Source organism: Antechinus flavipes, chromosome 4 (genome assembly GCF_016432865.1).
Source record: "Antechinus flavipes isolate AdamAnt ecotype Samford, QLD, Australia chromosome 4, AdamAnt_v2, whole genome shotgun sequence".
In the NCBI taxonomy this organism is placed as follows: Eukaryota; Metazoa; Chordata; class Mammalia; order Dasyuromorphia; family Dasyuridae; genus Antechinus; species Antechinus flavipes.
The window spans coordinates 98,734,978-98,748,053 of record NC_067401.1 but is presented as its reverse complement, the minus strand read 5'-3'; the positions used below and the strand labels follow the sequence as shown (position 1 = coordinate 98,748,053).

General features: G+C 34.0%; 1 protein-coding gene across 2 annotated transcripts in view; it reads right to left on the bottom strand.

The window, feature by feature from the left end:
- PCNX2 (pecanex 2) overlaps positions 1-13,076 on the bottom strand; it is a 380,127-nt gene that overhangs the window by 297,388 nt on the left and 69,663 nt on the right. For both annotated transcript variants that reach the window (XM_051993594.1, XM_051993595.1), the window contains exon 9: positions 292-460. In XM_051993594.1, the coding sequence (XP_051849554.1) occupies positions 292-460 (169 nt within the window). The remainder of the gene's footprint in view (positions 1-291; positions 461-13,076) is intronic.

Here is a 13,076-nt window from a genome sequence, read left to right as displayed (position 1 = left end):
TCTATCCAGAGGATATTTCATGCCTTATAACTCCAGACTAATCTTTATGGGCTCCATCAATCTATTTCAAATCTGAAAGCATTCCATAGGTAAATTAATTTGGAAAGCTCTAGTCAAAACATATTTTTTCTTTCTAGCACATGTCAGTCAAGTGTTCTCTACCGAACTACATTGTAAAAACATCACACAAATGCCAAGCACATGCTACCACTGAAAAGAGAGCTAGGATATAATTTGTCTAACTTCTCAAGAAACCCTATGATAATCCCATAGTTAGAGAATATGACCTACTGAAATATTAGGAGCAGTGACATTACAGTGTACTCTTGGAGTTTCTGACTGGGTCCTTCGAGCCACCATTAGTAAAAGCTGTTGTTGAAGTGCACTCAGTGCTGGCTCCCCAGAAGATGGTTCTTGACTTGCAGAAGTTGTGGTGCTGGAGGAACTGAAGTGTCTTTCACTACAAATGAATAAAAGAGAAAAAATATTTGGGAAATGATCATTATTGTAGTTCATGTAAACATGTGCAACACACACATATATGAATGTAAACTGAATGGCTCCCCAAAATCTCCCCCTTGGTGAATGTGAATTTCTATAGGACATAGATTATTCATTGTTGTTGTTTTAATTTTAATCTTTGCTTTGTACTCCTAGCACCTAAAATTGGTTCTTATGCATAGCAGGCAATTTAATAAATGCTTGTTTAATTAAATTGAAGATTATGGGCAGACCATAATGCACACTCAAAAGACATTTCACAGTGAAAGATAGTAGTTTCAGCCAGCAAAGGAATAGTTTTACTTATAAAGGGGATTCTATATAATACACTGATTATGCTTCCTCGTAGGGCATGTTTGGTAGCCCAGGGGATATCCTCAACTTTTTGTACTTTAATATGTAAGAAGTTATTAACAGTTATGTTATCTCCTTGGAACTGGGAATAGTGGTCTAAAATATTGGAAATGTACCTGCTTTGTAGAAGCTGTCTAATTTTTATAATACTTTATTTTAAACATTGCCTTTTTCCTGGCCAGCACTGAGATAACATCTTTCCACCCAACCTCTTCCCTTGAAACCATGTTTTTTCAAATCAGACAGTTAAATTACTGTGGATTGAATTCTATATTCTTCCAATAACCAATCACAAACATATACTTATTAAGCATCTATTATGTGTCAGGTACTCTGATAAACAGTAGAGATATAAGTATAAAGAAAGAAGTCATCCATAATAGGAGTGATGTTAAGCCCTAAGAACCTGGAGAGTGGCTGCTTTCTTTAATTACTTTTCTTCTATTCTCAGCTCTCCTCTAATTGTCATGGACCTTCTCTCGCATACATTCTGGCTCTATTTTGGCTTATGCTGCTCTGGGCACTTTCTTTCCCATGTGGAGGCTACTAATGGAGTAGAAAGAATTTTTGTTTTACATAGATTGAAATGGTTTCCTGAAAAGGGAGCTCAAAGTTATCTCTGGGATTTGGTTGGTGCAGTGGTTTAGAGTTTGAACTGTTGCATGGCTCCCCTGTCAAATAAAAACCCATCCCATGGGAATTTAGTATGCTGAAAGTTTAGCAGAATTCTCACTGCCATGCAAGTTACCTGATCCAGTATTACTGCCACGTGAATGTGGTGAATGTGGAAGAAGGGGCTAGCATACTTTTTTTTGGTAATAATATAATTATCATTTTAAAATTTTATCAGAAATATTGTCATATTATTGCATTTTTATAAGCCAAAAATATTTTGTTATATTCCAAAAATAGCCTTGAATTATTGGTCTAAGCTAATTCTGGCCTCAAATATTTGATATTAATTTGTAGGTTTCAGTCCCAATGATACTGTAGTTCTGAAAGTTGATGTAGGAAAGGGAAATCTGCATAAAAGAAAAAGTAATTTTCTCAGTTTATGTAAAATAAATGCTATTCCTACCAAGTGTCATAAAAATGGAACAGTCAGATATCCTTCATCTGTAGGGCTCCATCATCATTGCCCTCAGAATTAGAATCTCATTATAGGGACTGGTAGATACTAACACATGCTCAAACTCACTGACAAGACACACTGGCTGTGCTGCTAGTTTTTATATGCCATTATAATACTCACTCTTTCCTCACTCCCCATGAATGAATGACTTCAAAAGAGTAAGAATGTTGGATGTTGTCCAGAGTATTTTTTTAAAATAAGATGTTATTGTGTAATGTTTTCTTTACATCTGTATTTGAAATATCCAAAAGTCTTAGTACAGTTTATTTTAATAAGTTTAAATATTTAGTAATCATCAAATAATGATCAAATAATATAATCAAAATAATTTCATGATAATAATTTAATAATTAAGCTTTAATGAACTTAAATTTCAGTAGGACTTTTGGAATGCCCTGTAAATTCATATTTGTATATGTATGTATGCACTGGAGTTGGAAGTTAGAAAAAAATAATCTCTCATAGGATTGTAGTTGAAATAGAGACATTGGATAGAATAGAAATGAATAGGTTTGTTTACATTATATTGACAGCAAAAGAAATGTATAGGTTCTTTCTTCTCCAAATTATTTGAAACTTTATTTATTTTCCTAGATTCTCCTTTCCTACTCTTGGTTATACCAATGAGCACCATGTTGGAGATGTGTCAAATGCTTAATGATTTTGCCCTGACAATATGAAAATGAGACAACTACTCAGGTATGCTCTCTTTTACTAATTATCTGTGATGGCTTTTTTTCTGCCTTTCTGTCTTGGAGTGAGAATAGAGTGAAGATTAAGGTTTACTTTAAAAAGCAATTAAAATCCTCTGGAATCCACACCTAAAGATGAGCACAGGTTTTAAAAGATCTGCACTTAAAACATACTCTCAAATTGCTCAATGATCTGCACCCAAGTAACTCCATTTAACAAAACGTTTGATTCATATTCTTTCAGCTACCATATCACTCTTTAATCAGTCTCTCTCTTTCTAGTAATTCATACGAATATTTGACTTTCTTTCTTCACACACACACACACACACACACACACACACACACACACACAATTCATTATTTGTTCAAATTGTATCCCAAAATTATTGCCAAGGGCCAGCTTCTTAACATGTCTACTCAACTGATTACCAGCATCAGGAGAAACATCCTGAACATTCTTTTATAGTTCAGTGGGCAATTCATAACAGGCAGCTTAGAGGCCTTTTTGACTTGGATATATAACTATTTTCCCTATTAGATTAGCTCTACCAGCATTGAAGAATAATGCATAAAAATAATACAAAACATTGAAAGTAAAAAGGTAAGAAGAGGAGACACAGGTAATATGAACAGTGGGCATGCAAAAGAATCAAGTTCTGAACCTGGGAAGTTGCTAAACCTCAGTTCATTTATATATTGGCAGGGCAAAACCAATTGGCAGGGAATTTGACTCATCTCAGATATGGTGCTATATTGGTAAATCTGAGAAGAAGGGAAAATCTAAGAAATAAATCAAACCCTAACTGATCTGGGCAAGAGAAAATCAGTACCTTTAGTTTTACTTTCAAATGCATGCTGTCAATATAATGATACTAATAAACCTTCACCCCTTTTTGTTTTCAACTATCATTCTTATAGATGTGCTAGCCTAGAACTAGAATCTATTGCCTACATAGATATACAGATGGACAACATTTAACATGTATAATCATTTTATATATGTTGCACAAAGAATATATACACATATAGTGGTCTGTAACATGGATTATATGCACAGTGTATCTGTATTATATACAGAGGTATATCTGAATGTATTCTGTATCTAAATAAAATATCTTGTATCACAATGTATTTTATATACATGTACACACATGTTCATTATATACACACATGCATATACATATATATCATATATATATAAAGTCATCATTGAAGGTTTCCCATTAAAAATTTCCTATTTTTAAAAGAGCTTTCGTTGTTGTTTTTTAAAGAATGAATCAGCAACTGTCACATAGTAAATCAAGATGCTGCCAACTGATTCAAGAGAGACAGTGTGACTTGGGTATAGAAAGCCATACTTGAATCAAAGCACATTTTTGAATCCATCTCTAAAATATACTGGTTGTGTGACCCTGGATAAATCATTTAATATCTCAGTGATATAGGCAATTATTTAAGACTATACACTGCAGAGGAAATGGTTACTGGCCCTTGTAGAGGGAGCTTCTCCACCTTGGGGTTCTCTATATCTGTGAAATCACAGATCTAGTCCCTTTACCAAATATATGATCATGAACAGCAAGAGCTCCAAGATACATCCTGGTTAGTTGAAAACATGGAAGTCCTAATCTTATTGTTTATATAAATGACCATAGCCAAAACAAACAGGGCTTTCTATGACTGAGCCTGCCACATGCAAGTCTTTTGAGGGCCAGCATTCTTCTCTACCGGTAGTTGGAAGCACAGTCCTAGACCTGGAATCATGAAGACTTATCTTCCTGAGTTCAAATCGAATCTCAGATACTTACTAGCTGTGAGTCTGAACAAGTCCCTTAACCCTGTTTGTCTTAGTTTCCTCATGTGTAAAATGAATTGGAATAGGAAATGGCAAACAATTCCAGTATCCTTGCTAAGAAACCCCCAAGTGGAGTTACGGACATTGCTGAATGAACAATAACAACGACAAAAATTTTTGTCTTCTCCATTCAGATTATTTGAGATTTGGGGATACTGAACCATACTAAATGAAGGCATAAGACCACTTGAAGGAGGAATGCCAAATGGTTAAAAACCCAGACTTTGAGCCAATATTTCTAGTTTATTATTAAGATAAAAATGCAAATAGATAATGAATATAGGAAGTTTACAATAAGTCTCTAAAATGGTCCACTAATTTCCAAAAAAAAAGATTATCAGAGCTAGGCACTGAAGGATAAAAAAAAGCAAAAGGGGGGAAAGGGAGAGGGAGAGAAAAGAGAGACACAAACAGACAGACAGACAGACAGAGGCAGAGACAGAGACACAGAGAAAGAGAGAAGGAGATGGAGAAGGGAGGGAGAGGGAGAAAGGGAAAAAAGGGAGAGAAGGAAGGAGGGAAAGTGAGAAGGAGGAAGAAGAGAAAGATAGAGATGGAGAGAGATGGAAGAGAGACAGAGAGGGAAGAGGATGGAGGGAAGGAAGAAAGCAGTACCCAAAGAAAATTTACTTTCCTCATTGGCCAGAAAAGAAAATGAGCCATACTCCCTCCTGAAGACAAGGTAGAGCAAAGAATCAATAGAAGCTGAGTTAAGCCTCAATACAAACACAAATTCTGAAAAAACCTAAAGTAATTACTACCAGGGCTGAGAGGGAAAGAAAATGAAGGTTTGCCTCTTCATAGAAGATTTTCTTCTATCTCCTATCACAGGGATAAATGAGTTGGCAGGTAGGAGGGTATTTGGAGTTTAGGAATGGGAGGCATTGAGAAGCTTTAGGATTACTGGTTGGTGATTTAGGAGACTTTTTGAAAAATGATAGCATGGTAAGGTGAGAGGGTATTCTGAGAGTGAGATCATGTGAGATTAGAGCTTGAGGAAATTGGTGTGGGTGGTTATTAGAGCAGAGCTTGGAAGCCATAGCAGAATATTTGCTATCTGACATTAGAACAATACTATACTAATATACAATACTAAAAATTAGTATAGTCGTAGCTGAGAATTTGCATAGGTGTGATCCATTTGGGGAATAGTTGAATGAAAATAATAGTAATGATGATAATAATGATAGCATTTATATGGTGTTTTAATATTTCAAAACATCTTATTCATATTTTCCATATTGATCCTCCTATAATTCTGAGAGGTCATTGTTATTATTATCTCCATTATATAGATAAGGAACCAGAATCTGAGAGACCCAAGTAATTTGCTCAGTATCCGACAGTTAATGTCTGAAGCAGGATTTTAATTTATGTCTTCCTACTCTGAATACAACACTCTATCCATTGATCTAATAGATTTGTGAAATTTGTGAAGATTTTTGAGAAAAATTTTTTATGGTTATGCCCTGAGTACTAGTGACTTCTTCTGAAAACATACATCAACATGAAATGAGCAACTATACAAAACTATAAGATCAAATTTTACTAAAAGCATTATATCTGAGTCATGGGAATCTAAGTTCTCCTGTTTTCAGGTTTGGATGGAAACTATTAGAGGGTCACTGGAATACTCTGGCACTAGGTGATGGGACAATTACAATATACCGGAACTTTAATATAATCCAAACTTGAATTAAATTTTGCTTTAACAAGTAGATATAAATAGATCACAATTGAATGATTAACACATGCTGTATGTATGAGAAATATGGAAGGTAAATACCACCCTCTACTGGTTACAGAAAGAAACTACAGAATGCACTGAAAGAACATAGAAAAGACTTCTGGGATTCAGGGAATGGATATACAGAAAGTCAGGAGGAGAAGAGGGAGTTTCCCTTCTATAACTGTTCTCCACATACTGCACTCAAGAAACCATATAATCCATAGAATAATAGGGGACAAAGGAAGGGTAGTCTCATTTCCAGGAAGTGGGGCTAACCTACAGTTTACATAAGAGGGAACCAACGGTTAAATATTACAAAAAGGCAGATTTTGGTTCAACATAAGGAAGAAATTTCTAATAATACGTCTGTCTAATTACCAAGTAGACAATTTCATTCTCCATGCTTACCCCCCAACCCCACCCTGAGAATTGTTCAATTGTTTTGCCTACAACATCTATCGTATAATAGCTAGTATTAATATAGCATCTTTATGTTTTCAAAGTATTTTACAAATATCATATCACCTAATCCTTATAACAATCCTGGGAGATGGATATTATTATTAACTCCATTTGGATAGATGAGGAAATTGAGGCAGAGGTTAAATGTCTTAGCCAGCATCACAGAGCTAATAAGTATTTAAGGCTGGAATTGAAATGAAGTCTTCCTAGTTCCAAGTCCAACACTATCTACTGTACCATCTAACTACCATACACAGTGGTGTAGTAGAGAGAGAGAGAGAATCCCAAACTGGAGGCCTTTGTTTAAGTATCAACTCTAGCACCTAGAGGGCAGGTGGGTGGTGCAGTAGATAAATGTGGATGCAGAGAGGACTGGAGAGACTTACATGAACTGATGCTAAGTGAAACGAGCAGAACCAGGAGATCATTGTATACCTCAACAACTATACTGTTTGAGGATATATTCTGATGGAAGTGGATCTCTTCGATAAAGAGAGCTAATTCAGATCAAAGATGGACAGAAGCAACTACACCCAAAGAAAGAACACTGGGAAATGAATATAAACTGCTTGCATTTTTGTTTTTCTTCCCGGGTTATTTCTACCTTCTGAATTCAATTCTCCCTGTGCAACAAGAAAACTCCACATGTGGAGTCAAGAAGACTCATCTTCATGACTTCAAATCTTGTCTCAAACACTTGCTAGATGTGTGATGCTGGGTAAGTCACTTAACCCTATTTACCTCAGTTGTCTCCTCAAAAGAGCTAGAGAAAGAAATGGCAGACTACTCTAGTATCTTTGCCAAGAATACCTCAAATGGGGTCATGGACATGAGTGAACGACAATAACCACCATCTAGATGTGTGACTGTAAACAAATGCCTCAATATCCTCCTTAATAGAGAAAATTAGATTAGAATAGATATATCTCTGGTTGGAAAACTATTATTTCCTGTGTGAAACATTTAAAAATCAAATATATAAATATACATTATAGAAGTTTCTTGTTGATATTCTACTCATTCAGGAAATATATAACTTCTATTATTAATATTATTTTTGAACTAGACCTGTGACCTCATTTTTGTAGGGAATTTATGACAAGGAAAATCCTTTTATCAGATCAGTATTTGCTTTGCCACTGATGGTCCAATAAGCAGGTCTAAAAACTGAAGTGACTTCATCAAAATCATACAAACAATATGTATGACAGTTAGGATTGGAGTATCTTGTCATTCAGATACTGAAGACCATTCTATCCATTATGTCAAACTTTCTCTCACAATTTTTTTAACCCTATATGGTTTTCTATAATCTTAGCTCAGTTTAAAGATTAAAACTTAGTGCTAATAAAATTACACCTTGTATTAATCAGTAAAGTTTCCAGCTTTTCAGTAGCCTAGAAATATCAGATAAACAATTGGGGAATTGATCAACAAGTTGTCGTATATGATTGTAATGGAATACTACTGTGCTATTAGAAATGATGAACAGGATAATTTCAGAAAAACCTGGAAAGATGTATATGAACTGATATAGAATGAAGTGAGCAGAACCAGGAGATAATTGTACACAGTAAGAGCAATATTGTATAATGATCATCTATTGATGACAACAATCCTCAGCAATACAATGATCCAAGATAATTCCAAACTACTCATGATGAAAAAATACCATCTATTTTCAGAGAAAGAATTGATAAAGTATGAATGCAAATTGAAGTATATTGTTTTTCACTTTCTTAATTAGCATAGTGCTTGGTATATAGTTGTCACTTAACAAATGTTTATTGATTTATTATTTTCTTTAAAGTAAGCAATGAAAGTAGAAATATTACAGCATCTACTCTGAAGCTAGATTCTTTTTTTATTGTTTTGCTTTTTTGTTATTGTTGCTTAATCACTTTAAGTCATCTCTGATTTTTCTTGATCGCTTTTTGAGGTTGTCTTGGCAAACATACTGGAGTGGCTCACCATTTCCTTCTCTAGTTCATTTTATACATGAAGAAACTGAGGCAAACAAAATTAAGTGACTTGTCTAAGGTCACAAAGCTAGGGAATATCTGAGGCTGGATTTGAATTGTGGTCTGCTTGATTCTAGGCCTGGCACTATATCTACTGCAACACTTAGTTGCCTTCTGAACCATGAAAAAGTAGCAAATCTGTCTCTAATTACTTAAGAGTTTTGATTTCTCTGAATTGGTTTTGACTCAAGTTTCACAGCAAAGTGCTGAAGCTAGGAAAACATGATGTGTGATACATGTGTGATACATACTGACTTTGTGACCCTAGGCAAATCACTTAATTTCCCAATGGTTCATGTAGCTTTCTAAAGTTATAAATTGAACAGTTTCCACTTTGTTTTGATAGATGGAATTTCTTTGAATGGCTGCCCATCAGTTGGAGAATGGCTGAACAAGTTACAGTATATAAATGTAATGGAATATTATTGTTCTATAAGAAATGATGAGTAGGCTGATTTCAGAAAAGCCTGCAATGACTTAGCTGAACTGATGCTGAGGGAAGTGAACTAAACCAGGAGAATATTATGCATAGTAATAGCAAGATTATGTATTGATCAAATTTAATGGACTTTTTTTTTTAACAGTGAGGTGATCTAAGACAATTTTAATAGACTTATGATGGAAAGTGGCATCCACATCTAGAGAGACTGAAAGTACATTAAAGCATAGTATTTTGACCTTTGTTCTTGTTTTTGTTTGTTTGTATTCTTTCTCATTTTTCCCTTTTGATTTGATTTTTCTTATACTACATGATGAATATGGAATTATGTTTAAAAGAATTACATTTGTTTAACTTATATCAAATTGCTTGCTATCTTGGGGAAGAAGAAGGGAGAGAGAGAAAGAAAAAACTAGAACACAAGGTTTTGCAAAGGTGAATGTTAAAAACTATTTTTGTGTGTATTTGGAAAAATAACACACTATTAACATAGAAAAAATAGAGGTTAAAAAAAGATAGAGGGAACTTTTTCATTGGGAGTTCCCTAAAGGATTGAAATCATAAATCTAGACTAAATGATTAATCCAAATTGGCATTGATCTGAGGTCAAGGCACAGATGATAACAAGAATAAGAATGAATATCGTGTACATGGAAAGGATAATTAACTGAATTCAGTAATTCACACAGTCATCTATTTATTTGTTTATATTGTATAATCCAGATGTTTAATATTCTAAAATGTTCTGTTACTGACACAAGAAAACAGATCATGAACTTCTCATAATGCCCAAGGGTTATGCTTGAGCCATTTCTAACTGGGAGACTTGATTAATATACATTTACCAGCATGCCCCTGCATACATTCTTGAGCTTCAAAGTATATTCTTGACCTCACACTTGATATGAATACAGTTCCATTGCATCTTGCTTTATATCATGTCAGGCAATAATAGTACATTAGAGCTGTAAAAAAAACTGATCTAGTATAATCATAGAAGACCCAAAAAGGGTTGAATCTATCTGACAAATCTATCTGACCTATATCTTAAGACAAAATCCTGAAGCCCAGAAAAGTATTTCTGGAAATGAATGGGTACATTTTGGACTAGAAATGAGATCCATCACAACAAACTGAACAACACACATACACAAACACACACACACTCCTAAAATCACTTGAAAATTTTGTCTTATAAAGTGGGTCTGATATGGAGCAATTTTGAAAAGGACCTTTGCTTAAAGCATTCAAATTTGTGATGACAAAATCTTTCCAATTCTTGTGAAGTAAAAGTATCAATCTTAAGAGCCCTGCATACTTTCCTATGTGAGCTATGGCTGCCATCTTGTGGAATAAAAGAGATTGCAATCAGACCCCTTGATGTTAAATTTCCAAAGTAGATGCTGCTTTGTCTAGAATGAGCTCTCTTTTAGGTAAAGATAATGCTACTACCTCTGAATGGAAATCTGTTCTCATATTTTTTTTTGGGGGGGGGGCTTTGCCTATGCAGAAAAAATGAGAAGAAATGAGGAGAAAACAGATTCAAAAGAATCTTCTTGGATAATTCCATCAAGTTTTATCTAATTAAAAAGCACATCTGGGTTCAAGCATAGTGGTAATACTATTTTCCTCACCAGAAATTAAACAATGAAATTTTAACAGATATAAAGTAATCATACAATGATTAAGTTATATTGGGCTATATTGGACTATAGTTATCTCACCTGTAATTTGGAGAAAATAATAACTTTCACTATCCACTTCATGGGGATATGGAGAACTTTCCTAAGCTAAAAAGTGCTAAATAAATGTGAATTTATTTCACATTATCATTACCCTTATTAATAGTCATCATTGACTTTGTGTGAGCAGAACAAGTTTCAAAAGATATTTTAGGACTTTTTACATTTATTGTTGAATTATATAGAACCATTAATAGGTAAAAATAGAATACTAGAAGCCAAGTGAAAAATAGGAAAGGTAGCACTGGATTTGAACATTTTAGGTTCTAGTTCTAGTTTGTTTGTATTCTTTCTCATTTTTCCCTTTTGATTTGATTTTTCTTATACTACATGATGAATATGGAATTATGTTTAAAAGAATTACATTTGTTTAACTTATATCAAATTGCTTGCTATCTTGGGGAAGAAGAAGGGAGAGAGAGAAAGAAAAAACTAGAACACAAGGTTTTGCAAAGGTGAATGTTAAAAACTATTTTTGTGTGTATTTGGAAAAATAACACACTATTAACATAGAAAAAATAGAGGTTAAAAAAAGATAGAGGGAACTTTTTCATTGGGAGTTCCCTAAAGGATTGAAATCATAAATCTAGACTAAATGATTAATCCAAATTGGCATTGATCTGAGGTCAAGGCACAGATGATAACAAGAATAAGAATGAATATCGTGTACATGGAAAGGATAATTAACTGAATTCAGTAATTCACACAGTCATCTATTTATTTGTTTATATTGTATAATCCAGATGTTTAATATTCTAAAATGTTCTGTTACTGACACAAGAAAACAGATCATGAACTTCTCATAATGCCCAAGGGTTATGCTTGAGCCATTTCTAACTGGGAGACTTGATTAATATACATTTACCAGCATGCCCCTGCATACATTCTTGAGCTTCAAAGTATATTCTTGACCTCACACTTGATATGAATACAGTTCCATTGCATCTTGCTTTATATCATGTCAGGCAATAATAGTACATTAGAGCTGTAAAAAAAACTGATCTAGTATAATCATAGAAGACCCAAAAAGGGTTGAATCTATCTGACAAATCTATCTGACCTATATCTTAAGACAAAATCCTGAAGCCCAGAAAAGTATTTCTGGAAATGAATGGGTACATTTTGGACTAGAAATGAGATCCATCACAACAAACTGAACAACACACATACACAAACACACACACACTCCTAAAATCACTTGAAAATTTTGTCTTATAAAGTGGGTCTGATATGGAGCAATTTTGAAAAGGACCTTTGCTTAAAGCATTCAAATTTGTGATGACAAAATCTTTCCAATTCTTGTGAAGTAAAAGTATCAATCTTAAGAGCCCTGCATACTTTCCTATGTGAGCTATGGCTGCCATCTTGTGGAATAAAAGAGATTGCAATCAGACCCCTTGATGTTAAATTTCCAAAGTAGATGCTGCTTTGTCTAGAATGAGCTCTCTTTTAGGTAAAGATAATGCTACTACCTCTGAATGGAAATCTGTTCTCATATTTTTTTTTGGGGGGGGGGCTTTGCCTATGCAGAAAAAATGAGAAGAAATGAGGAGAAAACAGATTCAAAAGAATCTTCTTGGATAATTCCATCAAGTTTTATCTAATTAAAAAGCACATCTGGGTTCAAGCATAGTGGTAATACTATTTTCCTCACCAGAAATTAAACAATGAAATTTTAACAGATATAAAGTAATCATACAATGATTAAGTTATATTGGGCTATATTGGACTATAGTTATCTCACCTGTAATTTGGAGAAAATAATAACTTTCACTATCCACTTCATGGGGATATGGAGAACTTTCCTAAGCTAAAAAGTGCTAAATAAATGTGAATTTATTTCACATTATCATTACCCTTATTAATAGTCATCATTGACTTTGTGTGAGCAGAACAAGTTTCAAAAGATATTTTAGGACTTTTTACATTTATTGTTGAATTATATAGAACCATTAATAGGTAAAAATAGAATACTAGAAGCCAAGTGAAAAATAGGAAAGGTAGCACTGGATTTGAACATTTTAGGTTCTAGTTCTAGTCCTCAAACTTGAGGGTCTTGGGCTACTCATTTGGTCTCTCTGAGTTTCAGTTTCTTCATATACGAAAGAACAGTTTCAATTAGTTATCGTCTTTCTGTTCTAAGATT